Source organism: Chrysochloris asiatica, unplaced genomic scaffold (genome assembly GCF_000296735.1).
Source record: "Chrysochloris asiatica unplaced genomic scaffold, ChrAsi1.0 scaffold00001, whole genome shotgun sequence".
NCBI lineage: Eukaryota > Metazoa > Chordata > Mammalia > Afrosoricida > Chrysochloridae > Chrysochloris > Chrysochloris asiatica.
The window spans coordinates 60,057,994-60,080,813 of NW_006408519.1; the positions used below are offsets into that span (position 1 = coordinate 60,057,994).

The 22,820-nt window shown below is 37.5% G+C and overlaps 1 protein-coding gene across 1 annotated transcript in view; it reads left to right on the forward strand.

Annotated features, from left to right (window-relative positions):
* The window catches only part of STMN2 (stathmin-like 2), a 60,591-nt gene that overhangs the window by 36,576 nt on the left and 1,195 nt on the right, over window positions 1-22,820 (forward strand). Inside the window, exons 3-4 of the mRNA XM_006830799.1 lie at window positions 3,748-3,920; window positions 17,335-17,526. Coding sequence (XP_006830862.1) covers window positions 3,748-3,920; window positions 17,335-17,526 — 365 coding nt within the window. The remainder of the gene's footprint in view (window positions 1-3,747; window positions 3,921-17,334; window positions 17,527-22,820) is intronic.

Here is a 22,820-nt window from a genome sequence, read left to right on the forward strand (position 1 = left end):
CAGAGGTTATGCCTTAGCTGAGTCTTAGACATTGAATAGACCTTCACATTGCTCATGTATGGCTCTGAAAAGAGCTGGTAGAGAATTTGAAATTTCCAAAGTCTTTAACCTTGCCTTGTTTCTCTATATTAGATGATGATCTGAAATGTTAACTACAGATAAAACAATACAACAAGAATTAATAATAGTTATACTAACAGTCCCATTTATAAACACTCATTAAATGCGAAAAACAATACAATAAGAATTAATAATAGTTATACTAACAGTCTCATTTATAAACACTCATTAAATGCTACAACTTGTGTGTTACATTCTGTAGATTTTGTCTTTTAATCTTCAAAACTATCTTATGAGGAAGGTGCTCTTTTTATCTCCGTCTTTTAAATGAGGAAATGGAAGCTTAAAAAAGTTCATTTTCCAAATGCCACAAAGCTAGGAAAAGGGGCTTATTATTTGCATGCACACACAGGTATTTCTCATTCCAGAGTCTATAACCTAAGCCATTTAAAACCCCACCAGTTTCTCGAATAAGCTATTTTTATTTGCCCATGTTCTCTTGTAATCATTCTCGCATGCTTACATAATAATTTTTATAGTTGTATTCAAAATACAGATATAACCTTGGATGCCTTCCAGACAAATTTAACACTGTTTTTTTTTACATTTTTGTAAAACATCTTTTTTTTTTTTTTTTTTGAGGCTCCATCATCAAACTTATTTTATCGATATTCATTAGCAAATAAAATGTCACTGTTGATTTCTGATGCATTTACAACACACTTTTTGGTAGTGGTTGCACAATGTTTATCCTTTATTTATTCACTAGGCTAAATACAGCAACTTCCAAATTATCGATTTTTATACTTTGTGATAGTGGCTGGCTCTTCTTTCTGAATGCATAAAGTGGTCCATTTGATCTATGTTTCTCATTCTCTTTTGTTCTATCTACTGCTTTAAAATACATTCAAATAAAAAGATATAAGTTATTTGCAGTGAGTGAACACACACAACGTCAAGGATAGCTGACAACATAATTAACCAACATTCTTGTTTCTTAGAGAATAAGTAAGTCTGAAAATGTGGAACCAAACCTAGTTCCTGGGTCCCTTCTTAAAGCAAACTTGGTGTACATAAAGTTATGCACTCTCATTTGAAGGATACATATATTTTGTCAGGGAACAGGAAGTGGGCTAAGATGACAATTTCATTTATATAATGTATCTCAGATACAAAGGACAGTCAAAAAGTATTGCTAATAGGGGTCAAGTTAATACATGCCTAGTTTATTCCTAACAAAATGTGTTTACACATGTGTCAATGATCAATAGTTGGCTGCAAGTTCACTCATTTATACATTTGTCATAGTCTCATTAGGGTGCCTTCAAATAAAGATCCAGTCAAAACAATGACTTCCATGAGTATCTGCTGGCCCAATAAATTCAAAGCTGAGAGATCTGCTCAGCATGTTATGGTGACCTGTTTGGAATCCCAAAGGGATATCTTCATTGATTTTCTCAAAGAACACAAGACACAGGGTAATCACAAGAGCTTATTATAAAGTTTTAAGAACATTGAAAACTCCATGGTGAGGAAAAAAGCCAGGAAAATTCCTCTGAAGATTTTTTTTTTTTTTTCCTATCAAGACAAAGCACCTGCTCAGTTTTCAAGGGTAGCAGAGTTTGCCCTATGAGAATTTTGTTGGGAAGCCTTACCCCATCCATCCTATAGCCCTGATTTTGCCCCTTCAAACTTCTTTTTGTTCCCAGTACTCAGAGACCATTGAAAAATAACACAAACTGAGTTCCTCAAGGATACCAAAACTCTTATTTTGATCTGGTGTAAATTGTAGTATTCAGAGTTCTTTGGGGGAAGAGTTAAAGAGATGGAAGCACTGCCTTCAGTAATGTATAGACCGCTATGGAGGATATGTCATGAAATAATAGTTTTATGTTTGATGGTTTTATTTAATAAAGGTTTCTATGATTTTGCAGCAATACTTGTTAAATTATCCTTGTATATATGGATTTGTTATGTGCCCACTGTCTATTAGTCTGTACTGTCATTTAAGGTTATGTAAAGCTGGGGTTTCACTTGACCGTAACACATCAGTGTGCACTAATTAGGTTGCTAAAAAGTATTAATGAAAGCTTAATATAGCCAGAGAAGATTTTCTTCTCTACTTTGCGCTCGTCAGAACTCTCGTTATGGTTGCCACAATGTAAAAGGAACATTAATTCCAGAACACTGGTTGCCTGTCTAGTTGCCACAGTGTTAAACGAACATTAATTCTAGAACACTGAGGTTAGTTATCAGTGCAGCAAAGACCAAGGAACAGTGTTATTCTGTGGAACTGAGGAGTTCAGCCCTGGGAAGAAAATGGAAAAGAATATGATAATGAGTTTCAAATACCTGAAAGATGGTGATGCAAAATAGAGAATGGTCTAAGCGTTGGTATTTTAGAGGCAAAATTAGGCTGCAGTTAAGGGATAATGTTTAGGGCTCAAATTATAGAGCACTCATCTAAAAATGAGGCTTGTCCAGTGAATTAAAAAGAAAATCATTACTAAATTGTAATGATCAACTTCTGAAACTATAAATGTTCAAGCAGGTGGTAAGTGATTATCACTTTATTTTGCGTTATAAATTGTAGTAATTTTCCACTGTAAGTAATACTATGCAGAGTTAAAATCTGAGAGTCTGATAGCTGCTTGTTTTTGCCACCTTAGTCACCGATGAGAAAAAACTAGAATGGCTAACCATTCTTCAGTTCTTGGATTAGCTCTGGTAGCGTAGTGGTTACGAATCGGACTGCGAACCTTAAGGTCAGCGGTTCGAAACTACCAGCCGCTCCGCGGGAGAAAGATGAAGCTTTCTACTCCCGTAAAGATTTACACCCTCGGAAACCCTGTACAGGGTCGCTATGGGTCGGACCCGACTCGATGGCACTCAACAACAACAACAACAACAACAAACATGTATATGATGTATAAATTAGATAAGTGATATGGCTCCTTCTTTCCTTTACCACAATGCCGCCTTTTCCATAGCACCTGTCTACTGTTGGATTATGCTGGTGAAGGATATTCTAAGTAACAATGTCATAGGAACATGGACATTACAAAATATGGTCAAAAATCCTAAAGATGAAGTCTTAGTCTTTTTACCATTCTACTACAAGCATCTTGAAGACAGGGTGTCTCATCACACCATTCTCCCCAGAGTGTACACTGTATACACTTCCTCACACAAATCAAAACAATTCACTGAAGAGTAAAATGGGAACCAGTGGGTTACTTTGCAAGTCTCCCTTGACTTTGGCAAATAAAAGCAATTGTTCAGAGAGTTAGGTTGGTTCTCGTATATCTCCTGTGATTTCCAACCACAGGATCATATTTGAAAACTGCAGAACTCTGTTACATTTCTCATAGTTCAGCATGAAAATCCCTCCAGTTATGGTAATTTCCAAAAACAAATCTGTGCTATTTGATTTCCATGTGATACTCATATTTATGCCAAAGACAAATAAATTTAGTTTCACATCAACTTAGACTATTTTTCTAAGTATGCCTCTTACTCAATAAATACTACTGAATTTTCCAACACTGTAAATATTTATTCTGTTAAAATATATCCATAATTATACTAAAGAGGAGTGTTATACATTCAAATGCCAGAATTGAAATGATTAAAATAAATATGCTTCATGCTTTGTGTGTTTAATATTCTCAAATATTCATTTTTCAGATATGGAAGTGAAACAAATCAATAAACGTGCCTCTGGCCAGGCTTTTGAGCTGATCTTAAAGCCTCCATCTCCTATCTCAGAAGCCCCTCGAACTTTAGCTTCTCCAAAGAAGAAAGATCTGTCCCTGGAGGAAATCCAGAAAAAACTGGAGGCTGCAGAGGAAAGAAGAAAGGTAACTTTTTCCATATGTTTTTACATTCTCCGACTTCTCTACACACACACATACACTTCTTGAGGAACACACATCTCAGGGAACAACAACATTGGGAACCTACACTGTCCCAACACGCATAGTAGGTCTTCAGTAGACATCAAGCCAGGCTAGTTGAGGTAAAATTGTCTCATTTGTAGTAAGTTCTGCTTTTAATCTAGCTCTAACAAGTGATCTTAGAAGCTAAAAGAACTTCAATATCATAATGCCTTTTGCCCTTATCTTGGGTATCCTTATTATAAAACCATCCCTAACCCTAGTCCAACGTGGGTCATGTGGCATGCCCAAGTTTGCACGGGTATGGTTTTTGTTAGAACTATAAAGTGCCAGGTCACCCTTCTAAGAACTTTCCTGCCCCCAGTATAAGGGCCATGAACTTCCTCCTTATCTTCCCAGGCCTCACTGCCTGCCCTTGAAATTGGTGCTTCCAAGACAAGGTCCCTCTTTGGGATCTTTGAGTTTCTTCTTCTATTCAATTCTAAACCCTGATGGGGTTATATTATTTTATGTCAATGTTCTTGTTTATATTTTTAAAAGTTCATCTTGTCAAATACTGAAATGTCCACAGTTAGACAGCTAATGGACACTAAAAAAATCTGAGGCCCTCAGACACCACAGGGACGCTCTGCAAAGAGGTGAAAATTATATCTATAGCTACAGTGTCTACCAGCCAAGTGGTTATAGGAGTTCACTTCCATTAAGATGCTCTTAGAGTCCTGATATGGTGCTGTAGGATAAACACTAAACTGTTAACCACTAGGTGTGTGGTTCAAACCCACCAAACACTCCTTGGAAACCCTATGCAGGCTCACTGTGAGTCAGAACTGATTCAACAGCACTTAACAAGAAGAAGATACTCTTGATTATCTAAAGCTAGAATTATTTTAGGTAGTTTGTCACAAGTTATATCTACCACTAACTTTTTAAACTCTGTGGTCACTAAGAATAGTCTTCAGGTAGAGTTTTATTTATGATTTCAATGGAAACTTTTCATCTATAATCATTTTTTTTAATGAGGGAATTATCTAATATCAACCAACACATAAAACCCTATATGTTAGGTAGTACCAAAAAGAATGACAATAGTCTTTATCCTGAAGTCTGAATTCTCTAACAGAGAGTGCAAGACAAACACAAATTTGTGTGTGTTCATATATAACCTCAAATCACACAGCTGAAAGATCAGAAGTACTCAGATTAAAGTTTTCTTTTTTAACCATTGTTGTTGAAAAATCTCCCTAGTATATACAGCACACTGATCACAATTTCCATTTTTATTAAACAGTGAGGTTCTCCAAATGTCTAATGATTTTTATGTATGTACATTTATTGTATTTTACCAATTGTTATAGATATAAAGTTAAAGAGACAAAAACTGAGACAGCAGCCCAGATATGTCTAGGAAGTTACTTTAATAGAAAATTATCAGCTTGTTTTGTTATTTGTAGCTTTCTTCTCAGAGGCATAGTCCATCAAGACTGTTGCCAACAAACAAAGCCAACTGGCTAAACCAGGAGACAGTATGCTGCCTTCATAGTCTTAAATTCTCACCTGGGCCTTGGTATTCTATAGATATGGGTTATAAGGTGGTGCAAAAAGATACAGTTACTTGATTAGAATACAAAGTCAGTGATTGAACTGAAATTCAAACTCAGAGACCAAAATCCATCATCATTGTTCAGGATGTTCTGCTGCTTCTCAGTAATACATTTAACTTGAAGGGTATTATTAAAAGGATAGAAGATCAAAGCTAACGAAACATTCTTATAAAAAAATGTTTTTCCTGCAGTAACTAATTATAGTTCTGTCAGTATTTCTGTACCCTGACAACAATAATTTATCAACAATTATACATTTAAACAACTGAATTAAACTAGAAATTGGTCTCATCTCTAAGAGACATTCACAAGTGTCCTCCAACATTATTATGCCCAGAAATAAGGCTCTTTGAAGCTCTTTAAAATTAACATTACTACAAATTTCTGGTACTACTTGTTTAAATTTTAATGCAGAAATCATTACGTAGGTCTTATCCTGGTGATTGAGTTTTAATTAGAAGAAAATTTAACTAATTAATGGAAAGTACCAACTGAACAAAAACATTAGTTGATTGTATTCTATTGGATTATACTGACTTAATTAGTACGCGACGGCACTTTACAACAACAACAATAGTACAAAGTAGAACTAACTGCTCCATAAGCTTCCTTGGCTCTAAATTTACTGGAAATAGATTATCAGGCTTTTCTTCCATGAACTGCTGTCAATCCTAAACTGCTTGTTCCACCCAGAGACACTTTTGTGTTTATTAGTGCCTGGCAATAGTTAATGATCTACAAACATTTTAAGTAAATAAATCATAGCTTTCAGGGCCAATTGTGACCATTTGTTGTTGTTGTTGTGTGCCGTGGAGTCGGTTCCAACTCATCTTTCTCCCACGGAACAGCTGGTAGTTTTGAACTGCTGACCCTGAGGTTCGCATCCTGATTCATAACCACTATGCTACCAGAGCTCCTTAATTGTGACCATAGCAATATATATATATTTTTTTTAACTTTCTATTTTAACCTAGTATATTTGAGCACAGTCCATACATTTGCAAATGACATCTGAAATTGCATTAAGTGAACTCTACAGTCCAGAAAATTCTTAGTCTAGGAGAAATTGCTCATTCAACAAATATTTATTTAGCACCTATTATAGCCAGGTATTATTCTAGGTATTGCCTAGCAAGCAATTCATGCTCATTGTTCTTGGTACTAAGGAACCCTGGTGGTAAAAGATTTACAGCCTCAGAAACACTATGCAGGATTGCTATGAGTCAAAATTTACTTGATGGCAGTGAATTTGGTTTTGAGGTGTAGATATTAGGGAGACCCCGCCCCCACTAGCCCAATATTCCAGTAAGGAGAAATAATGGATGGATGGATGGATGGATTGATGGACGCTGTTGACTAACAACAGTATGTAGGGTGAAAGGTGCTATTTATATTGGATGGTCAGGATGTTGTTGTTAAGTGCTGTTGAGTCAGTTTGAACTCATAGTGACTCTGTATAGGATTTCCAATGAGCAACTGCTGGGTTTGAACCACCAACCTTGCAGTTCAAGCCAACCTTGTGATTCAGTGCTCACCCACAAGGATAGGCCTCCTGAATAAGAGGGCATTTGAAAAGAAGTATGAAGGTAATGAGGGAGTTAAGCCATGCAGCTCTTCTCTTTGAGCAAAACATTGTAAGTAAAGAGGATGTTGTATGTAGCTAGGTGCTATCAAGTCGATTCCAACTAATAACCTTATGGAACAGACTAGAACTGCCTGGAGGGTTTCCTAGGCTGTAATCTTTATGGGACCAGATCACCATGTCTTTTCTCCCACAGATCAGCTGGTCGGTTCAAACTTTTTGGTTAGCAGCTGAGTGCTTATCTATTGTGTCACCAGGGTTTCATAATAAAGAGAAGAGTGTGAAGGGTCTGAAGTGGGAGTGTACTAGGTGTATGTGAGAAATCAAAATGAGACCAGTGTGGCTGAAACAAAGAGAGCAAGGGAGACTGGTAAGAATTGAGGACTGAATGTAACATTTTTTAGGACTTTGGATTGGATTTCAAACAAAATGAGAAGTCACTAAAGAAAATAAAGCACTAAAAAGCATTTGGTGGTAGTCAATGCATTCTTTTAGAGAAATATTTGCTTTAAAAGAAGATGAGTAGAAAAAATAATGTTAGATACATACAACAGGAACGTGTTCTAGACTAAAGGGATAGTTCTGGAACCTAGGATACACAGAGGTGAGAATGCAGAAAGTATATTGTTGGGATAGTGGGCAGACCAGTGGATTGGACTACAAAATGTAACTTGAAGAGTACTGAGGTGAGATTGTAGAAAGCCTTGAATACCAATTAGTCACTCAAATTCCATTAGGAAGGAACTAAAGGATTTCAAAAACCACACAGATGTAAAGCCCAACAGCCTATGATTTAATTGCCCTAGATCCATTTCCTTTCTTGTAAGTTACACATTTTTATAGATTCTGGCTACCAAGCATATGACATTTTAATAAATTCCTATATCCAGGATTAGTAATCAAAATAATTTATTATGATCATCAAACAATAAACACAGTGGCAGCAGCAATAGACTCAAGTGTAACAACAATTGTGAGGAAGGCACAGGATCAGTCAGTATTTCGTTCTGTTGTGCATAGAGTCACTATGAGTCGGAACCAACTTAACAGCAACTAACAACAAAGATATAGTTTTGGTAAATATGGTTTATATTAAACATAAAGAAGTCTATAAACCTTCCTCCATCCCCATTAATATCTTCAAGACCTGCTACTGAAGGTTCAGTGACTCCAGGTAGAAACCAGTGACCCAGGCTATGTCATGGGGCCTTCTGGATTTATTGCTGGAAGGCCGCCCCGGAGGCATCTCCACATGGGTTCAAATTCACTTGGTCGTAAATGTTTTGGCAGTTTCCCCAACTGCTCACTCCATCTGTTGACACTATTGCAACATTGACCATCTGGTTACTAGATAGAACAAAACTTCCTCAAGATCCTTTGAAATAGCATTAACAGTCCACAGATTCCTTGGTAGAAGACGCTTGTTATAAAGTGAATCCTTTTTTCTTGATTTTCCTCCCTTCTTTAAACATCTCTTCCATGAGACTGTATTCCCTCATAAGGTCAGCTTGAAGCTGGTGTTCTGAAATCACAGTTTCCATACTGCAGTTGACTCACATAGGTGAAAGGACACGAACACTTTAGCCATCCATTCATCCTCCCACCAATCCATTTATTCCTTCATGCAACAGATATTTATTTAACATCTATTGGAGTTCTGGTGTGGTGCTGTGTGTTAATGCACTGGATTGCAAAGTCAGTTTAAACCTCAAGGTCAGCCTTTCAAACTTACCAGTTGCTCCTCGGAAACTCTACACGGGGTTGCTATGGGTTGTAACCAACTTGATGGCACTTAAGAATAATGCTGAGAAGGACTCCTGGTGGCATAGTGGGTTATGAGTTACACTACTAACTGCAAGGTCAGGAGTCCAAAGATACCTGTCACTCCAAAGGAGAAAGGTGAGGCTTTCTGCTCCCATAAAGATTTACAGCCTCAGAATCTATATATAAGACTACTATGAATCAGAACCGACTCCACAGCACATCACCACCACCACCCTGAGAAGCAGCAGAATTAAGCTGATCATCTGTCTGTCTTGCTTAACCCAGGATACTGACAGCTTACATCTGCTGTTGTAATATCATTACTAACAATTTCTCCTTTCACTCTCATAAATGTCCCTGTTTACACAATAAAATATGTGATCATCGTAAGCAGAGCACAATGCTTAAAAATATCTTTTAAAGCACAGTGGTTAGGAACATTTCGTTAAAAGGATTGTTGTTGTTAGGCGCCGTGTCAGTTCCAACTTACAGCGACTTTATGCACAATAGAACTAAATACTGTCTGGTCCTATACTATCCTCACAATTGTTAAACTTGAGTCCACTGGTGCTGCCACTATGCCAATCCATCTCATTGGGGAGTATACCTCTTTTTTACTGACCCTCCACTTTACCAAGCATGATGTCCTCTAGGAACTGGTTCCTCCTGATAATATGTCCAAAATAGGAGAGATTAAGTCTCACCCTCCTGGCTTCTAAGAACATTCTGGTTGTACTTCTTCCAACACAGATTTGTTTGTCCTTCTAGAAGTGCATGGTACTTCTATTATAAGAGAATGTCTGCGATCAAACTCTTGCTCTTACTACTTATGAAATGTGTGACTTTCGTCAAGGCACTTAGTCTTTCTATGTGTTATTGCATTTACCTATAAAATGAAATTGGTGGTAGAACTTTATGTCATGGAGTTGTTATGAGAACTAGAAGACTAGTTTTACATCAAGACCTATAACAAACACTCTGAAAGGATTAGCCATATTTATGTAAAAGACATCTAAAAACACTCATGACTCTCTAAAGAAGTATTTCTTTATCTTAAATACTGAAATGTTGCCTCAATACACTTTTTAAATGTTTCTAATGTCATAAAATATTATCTTAATATTATAAAATACTGACAGACAGTTTGATAGACAATAGATACTATAGTACATATAAATGAGAAACCCAACCAAATATTTCTTGAAAAATTAATAGTATAAAAATTAATGACAAATTAATAATCTTAATGACATTTATAACATCATACCTTAAAATATGTTAACTTTTAAAACACACGAATCAAACCAGCTCAGTAAAATTGAATTGGCTGACATTAGTTATTATTGACATTACTGGAAGAATCAACTATAAAATCACCTAACCTTTGTTGTTTATTCTTAATAAAAATGGATTATTTGCCACTGAACCTACTCATAGACTTTCCTTTTCAGTTCATTGGCATCTCACATTGTTGATGACAGTTAAAATCAAATCTATGAAATGGTAGGAATAGTAGTTTTATAGCAATGATTGTTGACACTGAATTATTCACATTTGGACATTCAGGAAAATGAGAGGATGTGTTACATGGGCCATAGAACCCTCAGTCTGTTAGCCTTCAGTGAGTAACCTCCCCATGACTCTTTTTATAGGAATTAACCACAGTAAACCCATTACAAACTTCAATAGAATGGTCCGTTCTAAAGGTCTTTGGATTAGTAAACATTTATTTTTTTTTATACTCTCAGCAACTCAACACGAAGTGAATATTGCACCCTTTGACTTTTTCTTAACTTTTTATTTTAATTTGGGAGGAAGTTTACAGAATAAATCAGTTTTCCATTCAACCATTCATACACATTTTGTTTCATGTCATTGATTACAATTCCCACAATGGAACAACACTCATCCCACTTTCCCCTTGGGTTTCCATTTTCCATTTGTCTTTCGTACCTGTCCTTTCTGAACTTTGACCCTGGGGAAATGCTGCTCTTCTGATCCCAAATTGTTCATTGATCTAAGAGTGCGTACCTACTTTATTGGCCTCTCTATTGTTTCCCTGAAACTTGAGCCACTGGGACAAGCTCAGTTAAAGGCCTTAGTTTGGAGGGTTCCGACACTTTCTGTCTGACCTGTAAGCCTGCTCTTTTCTATTATTTTGAGTTGTCTTCTGCATTTTTCAAGCACTTTATCGAGAACCTTCTAATGTGATCCCTTTCAGAGCAGTCGGTGAAAGTACTGGGCACGATTTAGTGTCTCAGGATTGTGGGGGCTGAAGTCTGTGTGGTCCTTTAGTCCTCTGGATTGTTTCCACATGTCTTTAATTTCCCTCACTCTTCCTTGCTCCTAACTGTTGTTGTTGTTAAGTGCCGTGGAGTGGGTTCCGACCCATAGCAACCCTGCACAGGGTTTCTAAGGCTATAAATCTTTACGGGAGCAGAAAGCCACATCTTTCTCCCGCAGAGCAGCTGGTGGTTTCGAACTGCTGACCCTGCAGTTCGCAGCCCGGTTCATAACCACTACGCTACCAGAACTCCTTGCTCCTAACTGTAGGAGACCAATAATTGTATCTTAGATGGCTGCTCACAAGCTTTCAAGAATCCAGTTACTACTCACCAAAGTAGAATGTAGAACATTTTCTTTGTGGACTGTGTTGTGATACGTGACCAAATGTCCTCTGTGACGATGGCCTTGAACTTTTAGTTTAGATAATTATATTTAATTACCTTATTTTTTCCTAGGCATTTTTTTTTTTACCTTGACTGAGTAAATAAGGCATTTGTTTTTTTTTACCTTGACTGAGTAAATAATGCTTTTTTACTGTTTAAAATAAAGCCAATGATTACAGACACACCATGTAGCTGACTGTTATAAAGGAAACTTTTTACCAGAAGATTTAGTGTCTGATGAATGGGCTGATATAGTAGCTAATATATCTCCCAAATGATGAAATGGGAGGAAAAAAAGAAAGTGGTAGAAATTTATTTATCTCAGAAACAATTGGAAAACTAGTGATGTCTAAAATGGAGCCTTAAATCTCATGTGTGTACATAAAGTAAAATGAGTTCTATGTACCACTTAACACAAATTTATCTTCTATTTCATTTGTACTGTAATTAAACTATTCTACTCAGTGATATAACAAATGGTAGTAAGTCTTTGGAAAGTGTTCAAGTGTTGCTAAATGTACAATAACTCTTCTCTCCTCTCTCATTATTTTCTCCTACACGTACCTCTCATATAATTAGTCCGTAAAATTAAGTCCAGTGTGGAGAGATTTATGTCTATTAAAGACTTTTGCCAATAATATGCCCTTGTTTCTGCACTAGCAAGATGGAAAAGGTTCCTTAGTCTCCCAGAATGTCATGATGAATGTCTCAGTTCTATAAATATTTTGCCGTGACATTTGCATTATATCAGCTGATAATTATCTTGCCCTAATTTTCTATTTCAGTATTTCAATGACCTTCTATGTTGGGTACATGCTTTTCAGCAGTGTTCCTTCCAAGGTCAGATATGATTCTCTTGAACAATTTCTTTTTAGTAACTTTCAGCAAATCCCACTCTAACCCTCCTATTAGTCCAATCCATCAGAATTCCTTTCTGAAAATCTGCCAATGTATTCACAGTATACATAGGGAATTAGAAAAACTATTTGAATATATGGTGAGAATTTCTACCAAACATAAAGGAAAATGCTTACACTCTTGTATATCACCTGTTTTCATTCTACAGCCTTGCTCATTGTATGTCGTGTTTTAGCACAGTTTTCTGGAATAAATGCTTATTCATTTATTCATGGAAACAGTGCAATGAGCACCAAATTTCTTCTCTGAGGCTGTAGCTAGAAGACTAAACTTTAGATCATTTGAATGGTTAACATACTCAACTGCTAAAGAAAAGATCAGAGGTTTGAGAGTACCCAGAAGTGCCTTGGAATAAACTCCTGGCAATCTACTTCTGAAAAATCAGTCATTGAAAACCCTGTGGAACACAGCACTAGACTGATATGCATGGTTTGCCATCAGTCCAAATCAATTCCACAACAACTAGTTTAATGAGAGAGTCCATTTGTCCTAAGGAGCAGAGTTGGAGAAGTTACAAGCAGCGATAGTGGATGCCAAGCTGTGTAAAAATAAACAAAGACTGATGATGACTATATACATCAGTGGAATTACAGACTTCAGGAATTGAGGTAAAAGGCCTCAAAGATTATTAACCCCTTGGAAGAATTAACTTTTGAACTTGTGAACAGGGAGTCAAATGAATTTTCATAGTAAAGAATTTTTTTCCATAATACTATATATTTTTTCTACATGGACTTGAACTTTACATATTTAAAACATTGGTACTTATTAGATCACAAGAAGGTATAATGGATAACAATCCTATCCAGTATAAAAGAAAGTAACCACAGGAGTGATCGGCACCTAAGTGTAGCTGGATCAATTTCCAGATCTTTGTGGTTAGCAGTAGTCTCAGAGGCAATCAAGGTCTGCACTGCCTTGTGTTCTGTTCATCCCATTAACTGTGCTGAAGGGATGCATTTGATACTCAAACTACTTAATCTTATTGAACCCCAATGGTTGTGAACATACTAACACCATTAAGGGAAGCATCGCAAATGCTGTGCTCCAATAAATAGAATAGGCTTCTGTCCTTACTTATCATGGGAGCTATGGGAGTGTTTGTTCATGCAGACCAAATGTGCCTCACCAAGGCAAGAAATTTGAAAAAATATGTGTTGTTAGAGTACTCTTTTCATCCCAAGCTGTTCCTTTCTTAATCCTATTCCCCTATCTCCTCCTGACTTTGCCTCTTTCACCAAGAAAAATTATGAATTCAAATATAAACATTAAAGCTCAATTTAACAGAGTGCCAAAGGTAATTTGAACATATGAAAATTACAGATTGGGCAGGCCCCTGGGGTGGCCACTGGGGAGTTAGCTCTGTGAATTGATACCGTGTGAAAGCAGCAGTCACGTGGCTCTGCCATGCTGTCCACCTCCAAAATACCTCCAAAGGCTTAGCCACACTCAACAAAGCCAGACTCAAACCCAGGTTTTCTGAATACAAGTTGGGGCTCATTTCACATGGGTTCCTATAATAGGTCCTTTTGAAGCAAATAACCATGAACAATCCAGCTGGATCTTTCTGGGCAGCATTGGAAACACGGAGAAGGAAAGGGGAAGAACTGCTAACACACTGAACAAATTTCACATCTATCCTGGGTGGTTTGAATGGTTAATGCACTCAACTGCTAAAGGAAAGTCCACCCAGAGGTGCTTCACAATAGAAGCTGATGACTGACTTCTAAAAAAGTCAGTTGTTGAAAGCCTTGTGGAGCTACAGTTCTACTGTAACACACAAGAGGCTGTTATGAGTCAACGTAACTCCATGGCAACTGTTTTTTATTATCTGACTTTAGCAGATTTGACTTATGGACATGTGTTGTCCAAAGGAACATGATCTGTGTATTAAAGTGGCAAAACACTTATAAAGCAATGCTGTGGAGAATTTTGAAGAAGTTGTATTTTGTTTTGCTTTATTTTGATTTGTTGTGTTTTTGGAAACCATTTCATGGTTTTAGGGCCATTACAAGAGAAACCTAGAGCTCCATTCAATCTATAATTCTTGGATACATCACATCTTTATTCAGTGATAACCAGCCTTCTCCTACTAAAAGGTTTTCAGGACTAGAAGTTATATAGATTCAAACTGGACTTTCTGAAACGAGCAATCAGTTATTTCAGGTGTTTACTTCATGATGTGACTTTCTATCAGTACAGTCCATTTACTGGACATGTGTGAGGTGGGGTGAGAGAATTAGTGAAGGACTCAGACATTAGCCAGGAAGACCCTGAATCTATTATCTATCCGTAATTAAGGGATTTTGAACAAATTCTTTATAGACATATGAAATAGTTAAAATCTTATATTTGAATTTAACTGTACCAGTAGATTCTGTCGGCACCATTTTCTAGTGTCTTGAGTTTCTCTTTAAATAATAACTTGAGTCCTGGTGTGGCACTGTGGGTTAGTGTGCCAGACTGCAAAGCCGTGTGAACTACAAGGTCAGTGGTTCAAGCTCACCAGCTGCTCCTTGGAAATCCTATACATGGTCACTATGGGTCGGAACCAACTCAAGGGCACTTAACAACAACATATTTACTTAGTACTCACTCTATCTTAGATATGATGCTGAATACCTTGCAAGTATTACTTCATTTGATCCTGACAAATAACCCTAAGAGATAGGTATCATCAAATATATAATTTCATGAAGACTATTCAGAGCAACTCTAAACACACAATTTTTAGTCAGTCTCTCTCTCTCTCTCTCTCTCTCTCTCTCATACATACATACACACACACATAAACAAATACTTCAGCAGTCCTGATTACAGGAAATAAGCAAAATCTATGTAGGATGGTTTACCAACAGTCCCATCTAGAGGCAGGAGGATGAACTAACTGGAAAATATTTCGTGTTTCTTCCAGAAAGGCTCTATTCTATTTAATTTAGGACTTACTTTATATTAACATTTTGTCCTTATTTTTATATTAGGTTTCTGAAAGCTAAAACCTAGCAAGAATGGAATACATCCACTAAAGATGTCAATGAAACCACTGGAAGTTAATGTATTAATTGGGCTCCCAGGATTTTTGTCTAATATCCACTGGACTTAAACCTAGTCCCGAAAAACTTCCTTATAAACATATCAATAAAATCTGTTGAATTTTATCATTCCTATAGAATTTTATCTAATTAATAAGTTTCTTCCCTTGTCAGACACCACACTGTCATAAGCCAAGGTCTCTGAACTAACACCCACCATCACAATCATCAGTTAAAATGGTTTTCTATTAATGCTTTCAAACACAAGCACTGCTTAACTGTTCACAGAATTTTCATCCTATCATTGTACAGATATTTGCATCTATTCCTTTGAAGGTTCACCTCAGAACATCAGTTAATCCTAAAGAATGACTTAGTAACAATGAGCACATAATAATTTAATCTTAAACCTGAATAGATCAGTATTGTGGAGGATAAAATGACTGTGCAATGAAGTTAAATTACACATGCAGTGTTACACATGACGTGAACACAGGCTTGACACCAAAGCCTGTGGCAGTATGTTTTTCAAAAGGAAGATTGTGAGCCACCATCATTAAAATCCTACTGCTGCTTATGAAAAAAAAAAAAACAACCCTACTGATTCCTGGGCCTCATCAACAAACAGGCCATAGAACCCATGGGGGTGGAGACCAGATACCTGCTTCTTTAAGCTCCCCAGTAATTGTTAGTATACATTGTACAAAGCCATGTGATCTCCTAATACTGCAAGGAAATTCTAGTGCATTGAGTGTGGGAATATTCTGGTAGAGGGTAAGTCTGACAGTGAAGTTTTTGCTTTAATCACTGAGAAACTGCAGGGTTTCAGTGTTTACCCAGGTAACATCAGCATATTAAAGAGAGTGATCAGAACAAAGACTTTTTCTTCTCTGTGGTCAATAAGGTGTTAAATTTGCCCTGTTCTCAGGTCTCCAAAGAGAATTTGATTTATGGGAAGAAAAAAGAGGTGTGAGATAAAAGGATAAAATTAATTGGCTGGAGATTTGATTGATAACAATTGAAAAGCTCATTGTAGGGGCCAGCCTGCAGCTGACCAGAAAATGAGACAAAAACTCGACCAGAGCACACCGTAGTCCTTGCCCATTTTCCCGAGGCTTCCATGGAATGTTGCCATCCAATGATTAATTAGTGCATTTCATATGGCATAAATGCAAGGCAGCAAGTTAAAAAAAATACTGTTTAATGAGGGTTAAATGGTTCTTCTAAGACAGTCATCTAAAATAAAAATAAGAGCTGAAAATCTAGCTAATCACATTTCCCAGCTTGCCACAGACTTGACAACCGTGCTCAGGGATAGAAGTATTATTCATTTGAAATTAACCACAAACCAAAATAAAACCCATCTTCAACAAGTCTACTACAACTCATAGCAACCCTACAGGGTTGCAAAGCTGTAAATCTTTATGGAAACAGACTGAAACAGTATTCTCCTGTGAAGTGACTGATGGGTTTGAACCAGTGACTTTTTCATTAGCAGTCAAGTGCTTTAACCCCTTTGTCATCAGAACTCCTTGCCTGAATTTCTAAAAAACATACACTACCATCAAGTTAATGCTGACTCCTAGCAACCCTAAATACGGTTTCTAAGATTGTAAATCTGCATGGCAGCCAACAATCTCATCTTTCTTCCACAAAACAGCTGATGGCTTTGAACTGCTAGCCCTGCAGCTAGAAGCCCAACTCCTAACCCACAGTGCTACTAGGACTCCTCGCCTGTAATCAGTAGATCACTAATCTGCCAGATTTGTGTTTGGGTGATTATAAAATGAATGTGTTTTTTTTTCCCTCCAGTCTCAGGAGGCCCAGGTGCTGAAACAATTGGCAGAGAAAAGGGAACACGAGCGAGAAGTCCTTCAGAAGGCTTTGGAAGAAAACAACAACTTCAGCAAAATGGCGGAGGAAAAGCTGATCCTGAAAATGGAACAAATTAAGGAAAATCGTGAGGCTAACCTAGCTGCTATTATTGAACGTCTGCAGGAAAAGGTAACAGAGTCCTAATCCCAAGTAGATGGGTCTATTAATACGGCTTCAAAATTTGCTGCAGGTGCTGAAGTGAGCCAACCTCATGAGCAGGGTCTCAGAGTGAGGAGCACAGTATGGTAGAAGAATGGGGACCCAACATGGAAGCTGGGATTTGGTCCTATTTTCCTGTGGAAAATGGATTCACAGAGATTGATTTGTGCTTTTCAAACGTACAAGAATATAAACCTTAAGGATCAACCTGTTAATTAACTTGGAAACATATCTGTCAAAAAAGACCAGACTATGTATGTCCACTGATGGATAATATTTAGGAAAACTTACCCACCCACCCCCAAATTTAAAAGCCAAACTCATTGCTGTGAAGAGCTGAATTCCAACACAGGATGACCATATAGGACAGAATAGAACTGCCCCATAAGGTTTTCAAGGCTGAAATTTTTACGGAAACAGACTGCCACCTCTTTCTGCCACATAGTGGTTCATGATTTTGAACCCTCAACCTCTCAGTTAGCCGCTGAATGCTTAACCACTTCACCAACAGCAATCCTTTAGGAAAAACAAGGTATAATAATAACTTTTCATGGACTCAGTGCAAAGGGGAGCAAGTGAGGGGTGGTTATTGTTTTCAAGTTCTGAGCTCTTAGTGCATTTATTTTCATTAACCTGAAGATAGACTCCTTCCCATCAGTCAGAATGAGCAGCGTGGAATTCACTGAAAACTATTCTTTTGTACTGTTTTGTAAGCGCTATACAATCTATCACCCCCTATAAAATACTCTCTTATAAAAAGTACAGTAAAATATAAGTAGTCTAGCTTTATCCAAAGGAGCTCTTGTAGTGTAGTGGTTACGAATCAGGCTGCGAACCTTAAGGTCAGCAGTTCCAAACTACCAACTGTTCCGCGGGAGAAAGATGAGGCTCTCTGCTCCCACAAAGATTGACGGGCTCGGAAACCCTGTACAGCGTTGCTATGAGTCGGAACCACCTCCACAGCACAAAACAACAATGACAACCAGTACAATAAACTTTTCTAGAATCTTTCACAGCAAACGACAATTACCACTGAAATGATACCTACCAAAGAATTAATCATTCAATGAATATTTATTGAGCCCTTTCTGTATGATTAAGAGTCTAGAAGGGGATGTGATATCAAAAGGTATTTTTGATCTCTTTCCCAAAACAAATAATATAAAATCCTACAATAAAAATAACAAGACATCAACAACTAGAGAATAAGACAACATAGAATGGCCCATTACAGACTCTAAGCACAAAGGCACTAAAGAATGTCAGTAAAACTAAGTCCATACCAACGCTACTACATTCAGTGCTGACTACTTTGACAGCCCTCACAGAACCTATCACTAGGCAAGAAATGTGATAGCATGCCAAGTTTTTATTCCTTCCCTAGCATGTCCCATCCCCTTCCACATCTTGCCCCAAATTCAACACCTGACCCTTTTAGGAAGTATAAGCAGTAGCAGCTTGTTAACAGACCCAACCAGAAATGGTAGTAAGATAGATAATTAATTTTTTTATCTGATAATGAAGTATCATACTTTTTCAAATATGTGCATTAATTATGTAATTTTAACTCCAACCGTTTACATGTGCATTCGATAACTTGTTTATGAAGGCCAACAACTTTTTGAGAAAAATGTTTTATGTGTTTTTTTCTTGAATTACCCACACCGGTATTGTAGTGGCTGTGAACTATAGTTTTCATTTATTTAATATTGAGTGAGAACTAAAGACATCAGTGTGATAGTCTGGATACAAAAGCTTCACAATTTTTCCCTCGCTAGTTTGATCCACCCAGTATTTAATCATGTCTCCTTTTCTGGAGTCTTTCCAAAGCTTGCTCTCGAAACAGGTGTGGTGGAGTCAATTCCAGCTCATGGCAACCCCATGTTATCGGAGTTGAACTGTGCTCCATAGGCTTTTGGGGACTGGTTTTCCAAAAGCTGATCACTAGGCTTTTCTTCCAAGGAACCTTTAGTGGACTTACACCTCACCTCCAGCCTTGAGCAAACTGTTTGCATCATCCAGGGACTCTTCTTTCTACGCACACATTTTCCCACTTCTACAATATTTACTTCAATTACATTGTAACATTTCCTGACACAACTAGCTAAATAGGTTGAAACTTGCAGTAACTCTTGTCAAACATATAACTCAGCTAGTGACAAGGAGTCCTGGTGTGGGCACTGTAAGATAAACACTGGACTGTAAGATCAGTGGTTCAAACTCATCAGCTGCTCCTTGAAAACTGCACAGTGTTGCTATGTATCAGGAATCGATGCAACAGCACTTAACAACAAGAAGTGATATACTAGGGAAAAGCCAGTTAGCCTCAAGAACTCCCCACTTAGGAGGTATCAGTCAAGGAGATCTGGTAGCGTAGTGGTTATGAATCAGGCTGCGAGCCGCAAGGTCAGCAGTTCGAAACTACCAGCAGTTCCGCGGGAGAAAGATGAGGCTTTCTGCTTCTGTAAAGATTTACATCCTTGGAAACCCTGTACAGGGTCGCTATGAGTTGAAATTCCACGGCACACAGCCACCACCACCAATAGGCTTTATGGAAGGAATGCAGAGGGCTGGTTAACCTGGCAAGTCATTTAATTTCATGTACATATTACATTATTTGCATGTAAAGTTTTCCAGGAACCCTGGTATAGTGCTGTAGGATAAGCTCTGGATTTCTAATGCAACGTTAGAGGTTCAAACCCACCAAATGCTCCTCATAAACCCTATACAGGGTTGCTATGAGATGGAACCAATGTGAAGGCAATTTACAACATAACAAAATCATTTACTATGGCTAATTTTGAGTTCAATTTAAAAATGTAATCCAAAACTATCAGAAACCACTCAAGCAATCTAATAATACTGATACTAATATCTCCTGTTAGGAGTTTGAGTTTATATGAATCCTTAGACTTGAGGCGCTGGTTTTTTCTCACTTTTCATCAGAGCTCAGCTATCACTAATTAGTTTCTTTCTGTATGAGAAAAAGATTTTTCTGCATCTTTTTTCTTATAATAGCAGAATAAAAAACAAGAGTCAGCTGCATCCCTGCTAATTTCCCAATGACATTTCCACACAGGACGTGATTTTCCATACATGCTTTTCTTCCTGCTCTTCATGGCTTTTGAGCATAAACAAAAAGCTCATTTAAACCAATTAAATAAAATTATATTTAAACTCTTTTTCCTGAGTCAATTTCCTCTTGACTTCAATTTTTGGAAGGAAGTATTGAAAAAGATATGCCTATTTTTCTCCCAAGACCTACATTTGAAAAGACACTTTTCACACAACTATTCAATTTTCTCCTCACATCAGCATTGAAATGATGCAGCAGTGATTAAACAAGTAGGTTGAGGAGGCAGATTCCTTGCCTTGGAATTCCAGTTGTACTGCTAGTTAGTTTTGTAGTCTGGCACAAATTAGCTTTCTGTGCCTCCGTTTCCTCAACTGTAAAATGGGATAATAGAACCTCCACCACAGGATTGTGGTGAGGATTAAGAGGTTTCATAGAGAGCATCTAACTGTATTTATGCATGTACATACTAAATGCCTACTAAATGCTCAAAGTTATAAAGAATTCTGTAAGCAGAGGTTCCTTGAGATTAACAGTTTAATGACAAGATCTATTTATAGTTAGTCAAGGCCATTGCTCCCCTGAGCTAAAAGACTCTAGAGACTCAGGAAATTCCTGGAGCCTCAGGAAATTTAAAAAGAAAAAAAGCAATATAAACACTATTTTAAACACTATAATTAGCATTTTTTAAATCTCAATTGCAATGATCAAACATTTATTTAGCACCTGTGACATGTAAGGCAATGTATGAGTACTTATATACTTATAGTCATCTGATAAAGGACCTTGAACAAAAACTACTAAAGTCAGCTTCCTCTCATCACTTTCCTGCCTCAGCAAGTTCACTTCCCAAGTCAAAGGTTAAGGCCTCAGATCCTTGTGTAAATAAATACTCACCAACCCCATACATCAATTCAGACCCACCAGCTGCTCCTCAGAAAGCCTACACAGGGTCTCTATGAGTCAAAACTGACTCGATGACACTTAGCAACAATAACAACAACCCCCAACGGGAGTCCTGGTGTAAAACTGTAGGATAAGTACTTGACTGCTAACTACAAGGTCAGCAGTTCAAACCCATCAGCAGCCCCTTAGAAACCCTATCCAGGATTCCTGAGTAGGAACTGACTCAATGGAACTTAACAACTAATATGAGCACAACATCCTTACAAGTGGAACAAAAATGAGAAAACACAGTTCTGGCCCTCAGAAAACTTATATTCTAATACAACAGATGAAACAACAGCAGAAATGCCCATAATGCAAGTCAGAACAAATAAATACCCCATAAACAAAGAGTTACACAGGTATTCAAATGGGAACCAAAACTACACCCAATTTTATTGTTGTTTTCATGAACATCTTCATGGAGAAAGACCAATTCCTACATATTTACAATTCCTATGTGTTTATGATTTAGACTCGAGGAAGAGTAAGACTAGGAATTTCAACATTGAAAACTGCTTCACACGCAAGCTGTGAAGGGCCTTGACTAACAGGTTCAAAGTTTAGGAAGCTCAAGAAAGGTCTTCTTCCTGGTTGTAGTCCTCCCAAAATGTCCATCAGCAGTTATAAAGCTCTTAAATTACTGGTGGTGGTGGTGGTGGTGGTGGCTGTGTGCCGTGGAGTAGGTTCTGACTCATATCGACCCTGTACAGGGTTTCCGAGGCTGTAAATCTTTACGGGAGCAGAACGCCTCATCTTTCTCCCGGAGAGCAGCTGGTAGTTTTGAACTGCTGACCTTGCGGTTCACAGCCCGATTTGTAACCACTACGCTACCAGAGCTCCAAGGCAAAATACCAACAACAAACTGATAAGGAAAATAGCAATGTGATGGTTGATTGCTATTCTCTGGATTTACACAGTATCATTACTATTCAAAATTCGTTTAATAATACGAACTTTGGTCATTAAAAAAAACTGTCATTGAGTCAATTCTGACTCATGGTGACCCTGTGTTTTTATCAAATACAGCATTAAATATAGTTTTAAAGACATAGAAAGCTTGTGAGATCTTTGTTAATATGACACGTGGCACTTGTTTAGTCCCGTGTTTTCCTTTCTCTTTAAATGTTCTATAGTGTGGTGAATATATATATTTTGTTGTTAAGTGCCACTGAGTTGGTTCTAACTCATAGAGACCCTGTATAGTTTTTCCGAGGAGGTGCTGGTGGGTTTGAACTGCCAACTT